Genomic DNA, 15,097 nt, shown 5'->3' with positions numbered 1-15,097 from the left:
TGCTGATTGTGTGCACCCACTCCAGCCCAGGCCCAAGGAGTGACCAAGTTGGGGGGTGGCTTTTGCAAACCATGTGGACAGAGTTTGGATGTACGGCTGGGAGATTCACATGGTACATGTGAGATGGAGCCCAGGGCAGAAGGGAAGAGAGAAGGGAGACACCCCAGGGAGCTGGCCCTCTGTGCACTATCACATTCGGGCATGGAACTCCAATCCAAACATTGCCTTCCTGGTCATTTTGAAGGTATGTTTGTCAAGCTGGAGGATAAGTTACATCTTATTTACCAGTTTGTTAGCTTGACTTATAATTTCTAAATATTTAAACATATGATATCTGGGCTTTTATTTGTACTCTTCTTCTAGTCCTGAAAATGTTACAGGAAAGCCTACAGATGATGTTTTTTAACTTATTATTAAGTATGATAATGACACAGCAGTTGTTTAAAAAAATCTTTAGCAGTTAGACTTAGGGGTGAAATGACATGATGATTTTTTTTTTTTTTTTTTTTTCTTTTTGCGGTATGTGGGCCTCTCACTGTTGTGGCCTCTCCCGTTGCGGAGCACAGGCTCCGGATGCGCAGGCCCAGCGGCCATGGCTCACGGGCCCAGTCGCTCCGCGGCATATGGGATCCTCCCAGACCGGGGCACGAACCCGTATCCCCTGCATCGGCAGGCGGACTCCCAACCACTTGCGCCACCAGGGAGGCCCAACATGATGATTTGAACTTAGTTTTAAATACTCGACAAAAAACAGTTGGGAAGATTTTAAAATCAAGACTGGCCAAATGTTGGTAATTTCTGAAGTCAAGTGACAAGAGGCTCCATTATACTATTATGTACTTTTTGGATATCTGAAAATGTCTATAATAAAAAATAAAAATCAATCTTCTACAGTGTTTGGCAAAAAAAAGCAGTGATGACCTTCTTGTAAACATAGATTAAAAGGTTTCCAAAAAGGTAATAATGCACAGCAAACCAGCACTCAGGAGATCTACCACTGCTGAGAAGTGAGCGGAAGACACGGACCCTGCCCAACCCAGAGGCTTCCACTGCTTCTCCAGAAGTGACCTGAGGAACAGAGAACTGGAACTAGGGATGGGATAGGAGGTGAGAAAGCAGACTTGGAGGGAGGACATGCTCTAACCAGGACAAAAAAGTCCTCCTCTTCCTATCCACAGGAACTCAGAATATAAACAGGATTATTATATTTCAGAGGTAAGCACAGGATACAGAGCTTTCTTAATGAAGCCTAAGACCCATCCCCTATGTTTATCCACATTTACCCATTATTTACCAATAATAAGATTGAAAGGACTATTCTCTTTAAATCCTAAATTATTTTGTATAAATAATGTTTGTTTTTAAATTTCTTGAATGTATGTATTTTAGACATAGACGCATATGCACATACATATAGACGGAAAGACAGACAGACAGACACACACACACACACACACATACACATTCTCTCTCTCCTAGACAAATCTAAGATTACTTTACCTTGGGGGTGGGGTGCGGGGGGAAGGGACCTAAAATGTAATTTCCCCCAAGATCAAACAATCCAATTAGACATATAATGGATGAGAAAGAGACCGGTGTAATGGATTCTAATTTCTGGAAAGGAGTGGTTGATTCATTTATATTTATTGAGTCACTACTAAGAATACACTGTGATACTGCAAAGTAATAACATATATTTTCATTTATGGCCACTGAACTAGCCTCATTACATAACAGTTACAGGTTATCCTCTTCTCACTCAGTATTTCACTCCCAGCCACCCACTGTGTATCATCCACAGAGAGGGAATACCTACCCATATTTATCTCTTGCTTTCCACCAATGAACATCATTCTTTTCCAATATGATATACTCCTGGCCTCTCTCTAATCTGAGATCATGTGCTTCTGTCGCTTGGAAATCATACATGGCTACAACTATTTCTTCACTATTACCTTCTTCTTCAGGTGGAATTGGTGGGGGAGGCCTTCGCTAAGAAAAGGAGGTAACATATAAAAGTTTAGTCTTCTGTTTGAAACTGGGTGTGCAGTAAAACGCCAAGCAACGCGCACGTCCCCACAGTATAAAGTCTGCCTTAGATAATCTGGTGAACCCGCACCATGAGTTCGATGATATTGATGCTACTGGACCTCTCACGGGCTTCAGAATTTAGGGCAAGAGCAAAAGCTGTCCTTAAACATCAAACGGCTTCTGCTCAGTGTCAGGACTAGCTTTCCAGGGAGAGGCAAGGGTAACAAGAGTAGAAACCAGGAGGACTAAAGGCAGACCCACCATTTAATGGCCTTCAGTGGGGAAAAGCAGAACTACTTCTGTCAGGTCTCCTCCCACTCAAAGGAATCTGCACTGCTTTGTGCCTGCCGTGTGCAAGGCACACTCTTAGTACCTAGCTAGCATACTGTTTCTCATTTTTTTTTAACTGAAGTATAGTTGATTTACAATGTGTTAGTTTCTCATGTACGGCCAAGTGATTCAGTATATATTCTTTTACATATTGTTTTTCATTATGCTGTACCATAGGATATTGAATATAGTTCCCTGTGCTATACAGTAGGACCTCGTTGTTTATCTATTTTATATATAGTAGTTTGTATCTGCTAATCCCAAACTCCTAATTTATCCCCCTCCCCCTCTGGTAACCATAAGTTCGTTTTCTACATCTGTGAGACTGTTTCTGTCTTGTAAATAAGTTCACCTGCATTCTCATTTATTCTTAATACTAATCCCATGAAGTAGAGTATATAACTTCCATTTTACAACTGAGGAAACAATGGCTGAAGTATCCCACCCAAAGTCACTCATATCAGATTCATGCTGGATCAGGCTCCTCCTGAGTCCAAAGTACCTGTGTTTTCTACCACACTCCACTATTCACAGTCACTCCTTTGTCATAATACTGTGGTCTTAAGACTGAAATATTCCTTTAAAGTCCCACGCCTCTTGTATAATTCTCGAAGCCAAAATACAGGCAGAAGATCAGATGATAATAACTGATACAATTAAATTGATATTATTTGACACCAAAAAAAAAAAAATCAGGTGAGCCATAGTCTATCCATTTCCGATGTGATCCTTGCAGGGAGCAGCATCACAGGAATGAACATAAACATACTTAATAAACTGCAAATGTTTCCAAACGTTAAAGACCAGCTTACCTTCTTTGTTTCTGGTGCTGGTGCTTGAGGTAGTGCTTTTCTTATACCTGAAAATGACAACGACAAAAATAGGTCAAAATGCCATCTACCAATGATTGATAGTTTTAAGGAAAAGTAAAAATGAACCCATAACAAGAAGTCCACTCAGACTCTCTCACTCTGGTGCATTTTGCTTGTAATTCTGTTTTAGAACAGATTTTTAAAAATGCTATTAAAGCCGGTTTGTATTTCTGCCTTCTTGAACAGACTGTAAATGCCACAGGGATTGGGGCCATGTCTTGTTCACTGTAAACAAATGGGACTACATCAGAACCAAAAAGCTTCTGCTCAGCAAAGGAAACCGTCAACAAAATGAAAAGGCAACCAACAGAAGGGGAGAGAATATTTGCAACCCTCATGTCTGAGAAGGGGTTAACATCCAAAATATACAAGGAATTCATACAACTCAATAGTTAAAACAAATAATAATAATAACTCAATTAAAAGTGGACAAAGGACCTAAACAGACACTTTTTTTAAAGAAGACATACAAATGGCCAATAGGTACCTTAAAAGGTGCTCGACATAACTAATCATTAGGGAAATGCAAGTCAAACCACAATAAGATACCACCTTATACATATTAGGATAGCAATTATAAAAACCACACATGATAACAAATGCTGGTAAGGATGTAGAGAAAAGGGGACCCTTGTGCACTGCTGGTGGGAATGTAAATTGATGCAGCCACTATGGAAAATAATATAGAGGTTCCCCCCAAAATTACAAATACAACTACCATATGATCCAGCAATCCCCCTTCTGGGTATATACACAAAAGAAACAAAATCAATACCTTAAAGAGATATCTGCACTCCCATGTTCACGGTAGCATTATTCACGATAGCCAAGGTATAGAAACAACCTAAGCATCCATCAACAGATGACTAGATAAAGAAAATGTGGCATGTATATAGAGAGAATGGAATATTATTCAGCCTTGGAAAAAGAAGGAAATCCTATCATTTGTGACAACATGGATAAAGTTGGAGGGCATTATGCTAAGTGAAATAAGCCAGACAAAGAAGGACAAATGCCACATGGTATCACTTACATGGGAAAGCTTAAAAAAAAAATAAGTCAAACTCATAGAAATAGAGAGTAGAAAAATGGTTGCCAGGGGATGGGGGGTGGAGGAAATAGAGATGATAGTAAAAGGGTACAAGCTTTCAGTTATAAGATGAATAAGGTATGTTAATTACAACTCAATGAAAATATAGAGAGAGCAAGAAAAAAAGATAAATAAGGTCTAAAGATCTAACGTATAACATGGTGACTATAGTTGATAGCACTGTAGTGTATAACTGAAGTTTACCAAGACAGTAGAACTTAAATGTTTTCACACATACACACACACGCACAAAGGTAAACATTCAAGGTGATGGATGAGTTTATTAACTCAATGGGAGGAACCCTTTCCAATGGATAGATAAGTATATCCAGTCACCTCATGGTAAAATTTAAATATGTTACAATTTTGTTAATTATACCTCAGTAAAGCTTAAAAAAAAGAGAAGAGAAAAGCTGCTGATGGTGCTACATTAGGCTCACACTTTTAACAGTCATTTTTAGTAGGTTTCATATTGTGATAAAAACTCCCAAAAACAGACCTTCTGATTCCATGAGATGGTCCTACTGCTAACTAAATAAAAGTATTCTTACAAAAATACACCTACCCTATGTTTACACTGTGCTAGAAAGTGTGAAGGCCATATTTAACCAACATCAAAATCAAAATCATGTCACTTTCTCCCAATAATACCAACAGTATGTACATCCTGAGCACAATATCACTACAGAATAAAATTAATACTTACTACTCTCAAACAGATTATATCTTTCACATCCAGGTGCTAGTTTTTCAGTTTGTCTGCAACACTGATAACTTCCGTCTGCCCAAAATTTAGGATGATATTTAATCATAATATTATTGTTGTTCTTTATTTCTGTAATTCATAGACACATTAAATGATGAGTGAAATAAAACAGAGATAACAGAATGTTTCCTGTTGATCATTCTTTCTCAAATACTACGTTTATTATGAGGAAACCCTCATAACATATAATCCAGCATTCAGAAAATCCATAGAGTTCTCTTTCAGCCCTTTTTTTGGTGAGGCACCCTTGTTAACAGAAGTGACCTCTGCTACACCGTGATGGATAAACACAAAAGTCAGCCCACCACCATTTTGTTCTGCAGAAAAAGCGATGAGGATTATGCAGGTCAAATCACTGATTAATATACTTTACATACAAGTCAATTCATCCACATCAAATGTTGACTACATAGGCAATTTCTTAGAAAATACCAAATCCTGTTACCATAAGAGCCCAGTGCTTAGTCACCTCCAAATGTATTACACATTAAATGAAAGCATGTTCTTCTTAAAAACTAAGTATATGCCACTAGAAGGAACCAGATTATAAAAAAGGAAGTTAACGTCAACATGTGTCACTTACAGTAACAGAGAATGTTCTTGGAGAAACACTTATTGTAGATTAAAAGATTATAAATGCAAGACACACTAGCCGTATCTCTGTCTTAGCGACAACAATGTTATATTCTGAAATTATGTACAGATTACTATCTCATTATATGAGTTTTACCTTCTTTTAACTTCTTCACCCACCGGTCCCTGCTTTGTGCACTAGGTGCAAAAATGTAAAGTGTGTTAGCATCATGCACAACCTGAAATAAGACAAAAGATGGAACAGGTGAGAAGAGCTTAGACACAGCACCCTTGCCTAGCACAGAGCTCTTGGCACCACAGGCATCATGATATAAAGGATTCTGAAATGATTGATCAGAAGTCAATCACTTCTGATCCAAAGAACCTAGATTCCCTTCTTACAAAAACACATCTATTGGGCCCTCCCTGGTGGCGCAAGTGGTTGAGAGTCCGCCTGCCGATGCAGGGGATACGGGTTCGTGCCCCGGTCCGGGAAGATCCCATATGCCGCGGAGCGGCTGGGCCCGTGAGCCATGGCCGCGGAGCCTGCGCGTCCGGAGCCTGTGCTCCGCAACGGGGGAGGCCACAACAGTGAGAGGCCCGTGTACCACAAAAAAAAAAAAAAAAAACACATCTATTTCTTCATGTCTCCATCCAGTGGGATACACATTTTACAAAGGACTGTGCTTTTACAGAAAAAATATATATACAGAGGCCAGGATGCTTTGCCAATCTTGTTATTTCTTGCGATCTAATAAACTAAAGTTCCTTAAGTAAACTTGGTATAACAGGGACTATTCCAATTGAATATTTTTCTGAATAATATTTGAGATGAATGGACTACTCTTTCAATATCACTCCTATACCTTCCTTTTGCCACTATAAATAACTGCAGTAGGTAGCTTAATTAAGCACTGACCACCCCAACTCTATACTTGGTGCTTTACAGACATCAACTCAACTAATCCTACCATCAAGGTATTAGTATTTCCATTTTACAGAGGAGGAGACTAAGGCCTATCCAAGACACCCCAATTCTAGATAACTCCCAGAGGCACTATTCACATAGAATGCACTGCAAATGGTGCCCCTTAAGTTACCTGCCCATCAGCATTTGGCTGGTCATCCAGAAAGCCAGGATCCTGACTCCAGAGCCCAAACTTTTAACCACAGTACCTCTTTCAGAGGTACCTCCAGGTGAGCAATTAAACAGTCTTATTCTTAATATTCTTAATATTAAGAATAAAATTAAGCATGGGAAACTAACCCAAGAATTTTGTCTTTGGTCTATCACTTTACCCTTGATGGTCAGTCACAAGGCAGAAACACCCCAATTAACTAAAAAAATATCTGGGGACTTCACTGGTGGTCCAGTGGTTAGGACTATGTGCTTCCACACATAGGGTGGGGTGGGGTGGGGCACGGGTTGCATCCCTGGTCAGGGAACTAAGGTCCTGTAAGATCCCACAAGCCGCTTGCAGCCAAAAACAAAAAAAACAACCAAAAAACAAAACAAAAAAACAAATCTGGCTAGAAACCTCCTTTTACCACGTCACTGGATTGAACACAGATAGCTCTTTCATCAATAATTGGCTGTTCCTGACCATATTCAATAGATAATCCTGTGGAATAAAAGTCATATTTTTATGGCAAGACAAGAGAATTTTTTTTTTTTTTTTTTTTTTTGCGGTACGTGGGCCTCTCACTGTTGTGGCCTCTCCCGTTGGGGAGCACAGGCTCCGGACGCGCAAGCTCAGCGGCCATGGCTCACGGGCCCAGCCGCTCCGTGGCATGTGAGATCCTCCCGGACCGGGGCATGAACCCGTGTCCCCTGCATCGGCAGGCGGACTCTCAACCATTGCACCACCAGGGAAGCCCCAAGACAAGAGATATTTAAACAAAAAATTCTTCTCTGCCCTTTGGCCTCCTCTCTCCCCGCATTGTGCACTGTATAACTCTATTATGCATCACCAAACCTCCCCATCAGCAGAGATACCTGCTCAACCCTAAAGAGCAACATTCTCCTAGCAGCAATAAGACAACTCCTTAAAAGATAGCATTCCTGGGGCAATGGGAACACCAAAGAACAAATACTGCTATATTCTGCTCAGTGATTAACTCATCCAACTAGCACTTTGCTGGGACTACATGAGATACAAAAATAAATCAAATACCTTACTACAAGACAGAAAATGAGATGTGATAAAGAAGTAAAGATAAAGCTCTAAGAGGGACATGGGGCTGTAGTTGCCTCATATGGCCCATGACTTTCATACCTGTGATACTGTGATTCACAATAAGAAATATATATTTGGTCTCTACCCTGGTTCCCGGCAGAGCTCCTAGAAAACTCTTGGAATTTCCTGTGCTGAGAATGATACGGGTGTTTTTTGTTATACTAATAAGGCGACTACTGGAGAGCCCCTAGGGATGGGGGCTGGTTGCCAGTGAAGCCAACCCCGTGATCAGAGAGTTGGAACTTTCAGTCCCACTACCCCCCACCTCTGAGGAGGGGAGAGGAGCTGGAGATTGAGTTCAATCATCAATGGCCGATGATGTAAACAATCATGCCCATGTAACGAAGCCTCTATGAAAACCCAAAAAGGAGAGGGTTCTGAGAGCCTCAGGGTTGATAAATATGAGATGTCCGCGGACAGATGAATAAATAAAGACAGTTGATACACACACACACACACACACACACACACACACACAGTGGAATATTATTCAGCTTTAAAAAAGAAAATCCAGGGCTCCCCTGGTGGCGCAGTGGTTGAGAGTCCGCCTGCCGATGCAGGGGACATGGGTTTGTGCCCCAGTCCGGGAAGATCCCACATGCCGTGGAGTGGCTAGGCCTGTGAGCCATGGCTGCTGAGCCCGTGAGCCATGGCTGCTGAGCCTGCGCGTCCGGAGCCTGTGCTCCGCAACAGGAGAGGCCACAACAGTGAGAGGCCCACGTACCGCAAAAAAAAAAAAAAGAAAGAAAATCCATTCACTTGCAACAACATGGATAAACCTGGAGGACATTATGCTAAGCGAAATAAACCAGACACAGAAAGAGAAATATTACATGACCTCAGATGTAGAATTTTAAACAAACTCTTAGAAACTGCAAAAAAGTGGTTGCCAGGGGCAGGTGAAGGGGGGTAATGGGGAGATGTTGGTCAAAGGGTACAAAGTTTCAGTTATGCAAGATGAATGAGTTCTGGAGATCTGAAGTACAGCATGGGGACTACAGTTAAGAACACTGCATATTTGAAATTTGCTAAAAGGTAGCTAAGTATTCTCACCACCAAAAAAAGAAGGGAAGAAAAGAAAATGGCAACTATGTGAAGTAATGGATATGTTAATTGGCTTGATTGTAGCGATCATTTCACAATGTTTACATATATCAAAACATCAAATCGTACACCTTAAATATATACAATTCTTATGTGTCAATTATACTTCAACAAAGCTGAAAGAAATCAATCAACAAAGCAATGACAGGAAACACTAACGTCAAATAGTAAGCATGACTAAAAGCCCAGAATTTCACTGTCGCAAAAATATGCCAGCTCACCTGAAATGGATATTTATTTTGACAGGGAATGACACCATCATCATTCTTCACTATTTCCACACATCTGATTTTTGACACATCAATAAATCCCTTTCTGTGCTTTTTCTGTTAAAAGAAAAAAAAAGGAGAACCATTCCAATCATAAGTTAAGGAAAAAATGTTATTAATAATAATATTTGTTTTTAAAAATCACTGATTCAAAATATTACAATTTCCTTAATAATTATCTAAATCATGTCTCCCTATATTGTTAAAATTATTCAAAATACTAACACTATGAGGATTGTAATCAAAATAATTAAGTCCTTTAATTTCCAGAGATGAAATTGCTGTCCTTGCCCTCCTCTAAAAGCTCTAGATCTGTTTAGAAAGAGAGTCCCTTTGATTGTGCCTTCCTCTCAGACACACACTGTAACTTCTTCAACTTCTTGATGACAGCCACACCCTCTCCCCCGAAAAAGAAAGCATCAGAGACCAAACCAAACACTCAATCACAAATGCAAACTCCACCAGTTACATCTTCCACTCCAGCACACAGAACTCAGGAGGATGTGAGATGGACATAGGGCGCTCACACAAAGCCTCCATTCAGAGTCTATATTTGAATTTTCTTTTTTCTCCCTTCCCTATTGCCCTTCCTCCCTGCTCAATGCAAATCCCCCTACAGCAAGTAACTAATGACATACCAAGACTCCCTCCTCCGAATCATTCACACTCTTGAGCACAGTAATCTCACATCTGAGAACTTATCCCAGGGGAAAATCCGGAAGATACAAAGTAGTATGTGCAAAGATAACTTGATATATCATATCTGTTAAAAATTATTACAAATACAATGAAGAAATAAAAAATGTTTACTGAATTATATTAACCAATACATCCCACGCAAAAAGCTGTATAAAGACTAAGGTTATTTTAGGAGGGGGTGTAGATAGTCATATGACAAAGAACAGAAGGAAAGTAGAGAAATGAAGATGAAGAACACTGGATTATTTTGGGTGACCCAGCCCTCCCCTGGCCCTAGTCATTCAAAATTGCTTCATCTAATACTTTGAAACTCCCCTCTGGCCACAATCTTTGGGGTCCCTATCCTGCTCCCAGTAACCAGCTCTGCATCCTCCCCGTCACCATGTGACTTTCAGACCTGCCAACCCTCCCAGGCCATCAGCTCCCATGTGACGTCTGGCTGTCATTTCACCAGTACATCCTCCCACCCTCCCTCTCTCCCCGTCTCTCTCCCTGTCTCCCACCCCCCAGCACACGAAGCCCCGTACCCCCGGCATTTCCGTCAGCCCCCAGTTCTACCCACACCTTTTTCGACTCATGCATGCCTGGCTGCAGAAGGTCACGAAACAATCCTAACTGTCCTCTTTGTGCTTAGCCAGGCCTTCACTGCTGTCCTCAGGTCTTCTGTGTATCTCTAGTGGAGAGAACCTGGTGGCCTCCATGGAGCCCACCAGTCTCATCAGAGCTACAAACCCTTCCCATTCCCCTACTTCATGGAGAAGAGAACAGCTGTCCCAGGAGCACAGCCCCAACTTCTTCCTTCTGCAGGTCTAAAGCACCCTAAGATTTACCCTTTTTTCTTCTCTTTCATCCTGCCTCTATGAGAAGGTTAAAAGGACACAACAGCTAAGGACACTGTAGTGGCACTTAACAGATGTCATTTCCTTTCATGCTCACAAAATTCTCATTTTACAGATGATGAAACTGCAGCTCAGACAGGTTAAACACATTACCCAAGGATCCCAACTGAAAGCTGGGATCCTAAAGCTCCCCAGACCTTGGATGCCCGAGCTGCAAACAGGGGACAAAATTAATGGAGCCAAGTCCCTGAGGGGGCAACTTGGATTCTGAGCATGGCCTGAGCTTCAGCCACAATAGGGAGAGGAACATTCTCCCCACCCACATTCTTCTAAGGATTTTACTTCTCCTGCCTATAGACACCTTCAGGCCTCTGCCATCCATACCAAGAACCTTCTTCTGGCCCTGCTACTGCCCTAACTCTGTTCTTCCCTTGCTGAAAGAGAGATTATTACACCACCAGTCTTCATTTCCTTCCCACCCACTCCTCCTTAACCACTTGCAATTCGCCTCCCCTTTCATCACAGCTGCTAAAGCTGTTCTCAAAAACACCACCAATGACCAAACCCAACAGCCTTCGCTCAGCTGTCTTCTGCTCAAGCTGTTAGGAGGCATTTGGGGGTGCTCCACCCTCTTCTCTTGCAGTGGCCTTGACTTTGGGTCACCCAGGCTTTCCTTCTGTCCCTTCCACTCAGTTTCCCACAGGACAACACCTGTTCTGTGCCAGCAACTGTGTCAAGGAACATATCAAGTCCCTATAGGAAAAGCTCATTTCCTGAGCATACAGTCCAAATACTGCGCCATTTAATCCTCAGATCCTCTGTGAGATAAGTGTTATTAGACCCATCTTACAGAAGGAAGAAACAAAAATTAAGTCACTTGCCCAAGTTTACCTGTGGGAGAGACATACACAGCAACTTTATCATCCAACGTAGTAAGTACTGAATATAAAAATGATGCTAAGAGAACACAGAGGAACCAAGACTTACATGATAATTTCAGAAAAGAAATTCCTGGCTTCCCTGGTGGTGCAGTGGTTGAGAGTCCGCCTGCCGATGCAGGGGACATGGATTCATGCCCCGGTCCAGGAAGATCCCACATGCCGCGGAGCGGCTGGGCCCATGAGCCATGGCCACTGAGCCTGCACGTCCAGAGCCTGTGCTCCGCAACGGGAGAGGCCACAACAGTAAGAGGCCCGCGTACCGCATAAAAAAAAAAAATTCCCATAATATCATAGGGAGGGAATGAACAGCACAGCACATGGGATGAAAAACATATTCCAGAATGACCTAGGTTGCCTCATCTATAAAATAGGAATAATAATAGTATCCACTTCATAGATACCATTAGATAGTTATGAGAGTTAAATGAGTTAGTATTTTCAAAGTGCTTAGAAGAGTGACCTGTAGTATCATATCTATGAATGTTTGCCACATAAATAAGTAGAAAAAAAAGGTCAGTGTGGCTGAAAGACAGGGTACATGAGGCAGGATGGAAAGGTGAGCAGGGGCCAGCTTGTAAAGAACTTGCTGCACAGTGCCAAAGGGTCTGGTCAGACAGGGCCACCTACCCTGCTCCTGGGCCTATGCCAGTTAGTGTGCAAAAGAAACTGCCAGAGTGCCATCCTCCTATTAATAAGTCACACGTGTTCACCATAGATACCTTAGAAAATACTAACAGCACAAAGAAAATCAAATGACCCTTAATTCCCCAACTCTGGAGAAAATCCCTGTTGACATCATGGAGTTTTTCCAGACACCGCTCTGGGGTCATTTACCACCTACCAGCTCTCTTTCTTGAGCAGCAGACTGTGGTTGGCTTCTGAGATGCCTGTCTCCACTCACCACTTGCCCCTGTGACTAAAAGCAGCTGTCAGATGCCAGTCAATCCACACAGGAAAATTTGAGATGACTGGTATACTGGGCTGGTTTATGCCCCCTAAATACATGTTCCATGATATATAATATATTGTATTATGCTAATATTTTGGCTTATTAATCCAAATACTTTGCTATGAAGTTTGCAGATAAAGGTTCACACTTAAGTTGGCCATTCATTATTTTACCTATCCTGCCAGCAAACACTGAGCAGACACCAAGCACAGCACTGTGTGCTGCAGCTTCAACGTTATGGAAGGGGGTTGAGGGTTCCCTCGAGAGGAATTCACAATCATATGGTAGGTGGAAGGGGAAGAGGGGAGTGATTCATAATCAAATAAAGACAAAGTCATGCGCTCATGGTACGCTATGGAGTGAGACAGTGATTGGGCCAGGAAGAGCTGGGGAAGTTTTTGGGAGGAACTGATATTTTGGTTTTTAAAGGATAAGTAGGAGTTTTTCTTTAGAGAAAGTGGAGAAGAGAATTCAGGCAGCAAAAACAACAAAGCACTGATTTAGGGAACAGAAAGAAATTCACTGTGGCTGAAGTTCAGGGGAAGTGTAGGAAAGGACACCAAAATGGTTATTTGAGACCAAATTAGGAAGAGGTAAGTAATGGCCATTTCACCCATTCGTAAACCAGCTTAAATGCGGAAACTAGACAAAGAGATGAAATATGACTTGCTTAAAACCACACATCAACTGAACGGTAGAACTGGGATTTAGGTGAAAGAGATCCTGCCCCTGGGCACGTCTTACAAGATACACAGTTTTCCTTTAATTTCCAGAATTAAAATACTTTTTAAAATATCAATAACAATCCTAAATTAAACTAAATTTTTATAATTGTATACAAATATCCAGGGCTGGCCCCAGGTGTATCTACAGAACACCCAGCCTCAGGTCCTCCTTTCTACACCCCTCTCCCAAGGCATCCTGAGACCCATTACACGCAGTAAGAGTTTCCCTCCAGTATTGCAAGGATCCATCCCTTTCCCTTATATCACAACTTTTGTTCCTAATGTGGCTATTCCCAGCTGCCTGACACAGAAGAAATCTACTGGATGAATCACCTGTGCATTGCAAAGGGACCTCAGGTCGGGGTCATGAGCTTTAGAGGCAGGCAGATCCTGAGTCCAGCCACGCTCTGCCTTCTCTCAGTTCCTCTGTCTTCAGGAATAGGATAATAGTCCTCACTTCACTAACCTATAAGCAGGAATAAAGATAAGGTATGTAGGTGCTCAGTACAGTGTCTGCCACAGGGTAGACACTCCCTAAATGGCAGCATTTACTATTAATTAGTCTTCACAACAACCCTGGGAAATTGTTAGGAAACTGAGCATCTGAGAGGTAACAAGACTGGCTAAGAGGCTGAGCCAGAACTGAACCCAGATCTCTCAAAATCACAAAAGCTTTTACCTGACTCCCGATCTCTCAAGCCTGAATATTTCTGGACTCTTATTTTAGAAAAAGAAAATTATTTTATGTCAAAACCTAACAATTACAGAGCATTCACTCTGAGCCAGGCACTATGTGCACCTCTCACATGGTAACTCAATGAATCTTCACATAATTATGGGAACTCTTGTCACCCCATTTTACAGATGAAGAAATCAAGACTTAAAGGGTATAATTAACTGGCCGAAAGTCATACAACAAACCAGGACCTGAACTCTTAGTTCCAACCCTGAATTCTTAAGTGCCATGTACACTTTAGTAACTTGATACCACTTAACTAAGTACAAACATAAACTCAGTGGAAATTTCTCATGCTTATAATTCTTAACAACTATAAGACTGTTAAGAGTTCACAAGTTAAATGCAAACAAACTGGACAATAAATAAGATTTAAACTAACAGCTTACTTGAATGTGACGGCTAGGGTGTTGGCTGGAATTGAATCCCTCTCCCCAAACCAGTTCGTCTGGCGTCCTCAGGCTTGCAATACTGTGTGCCATGTGACGGCCTCTTCCTCCCCTCTCTTACAACTATCGAAGTACACACATCTGTTTGCACACACGCTGTCAGCCTATCATTAGGCCTCCATTCGGTCCCACTAAATTGTTTAGTGTTCAGTCAGCCTCTGTTCTTTCTCCATAGGACACAACAATTAAAACAGACCATGAATACAAACCCAAAGATGGCTGCTGACGTGGCATGTTTAGTGACAAGGGACCATCCAGAGAATACAGACAAAAGATATGTTATATACAATAAAATATAAAATAGAATTCCTAGATCTTGCAGTCCTCAGCAGACGGACAGCACCAAAGCTTGCTACTACTATTCACTGTATTCCATCATGGTCATTTCTTCCCTCAGCCACATTGATTAAAGATTGATTCTGGCTTCCTTTCTTCTACCACCAGCAAGGCACAGAGGTACCAAAGAACCATGATAGAGACTTAAAAG

General features: G+C 41.6%; 1 protein-coding gene across 7 annotated transcripts in view; it reads right to left on the bottom strand.

The window, feature by feature from the left end:
- TEC (tec protein tyrosine kinase) overlaps positions 1-15,097 on the bottom strand; it is a 159,793-nt gene that overhangs the window by 32,351 nt on the left and 112,345 nt on the right. For 5 of the 7 annotated variants that reach the window (XM_060110320.1, XM_060110302.1, XM_060110306.1 and 2 more), the window contains 5 exons: positions 9,225-9,329; positions 5,820-5,901; positions 5,030-5,158; positions 3,174-3,220; positions 1,817-1,992 (listed from right to left, as the gene is read on the bottom strand). In XM_060110320.1, the coding sequence (XP_059966303.1) occupies positions 1,817-1,992; positions 3,174-3,220; positions 5,030-5,158; positions 5,820-5,901; positions 9,225-9,329 (539 nt within the window). Of the gene's footprint in view, positions 1-1,816; positions 1,993-3,173; positions 3,221-5,029; positions 5,159-5,819; positions 5,902-9,224; positions 9,330-15,097 lie in introns of those variants that run through there. The other 2 variants (XM_060110316.1, XM_060110324.1) reach the window with 2 other exon arrangements.

The sequence above is a fragment of the Mesoplodon densirostris genome, chromosome 1 (genome assembly GCF_025265405.1).
Source record: "Mesoplodon densirostris isolate mMesDen1 chromosome 1, mMesDen1 primary haplotype, whole genome shotgun sequence".
NCBI lineage: Eukaryota > Metazoa > Chordata > Mammalia > Artiodactyla > Ziphiidae > Mesoplodon > Mesoplodon densirostris.
Note: the sequence above shows the minus strand (reverse complement) of the source record. Positions and strands in the feature narration are given on the sequence as shown.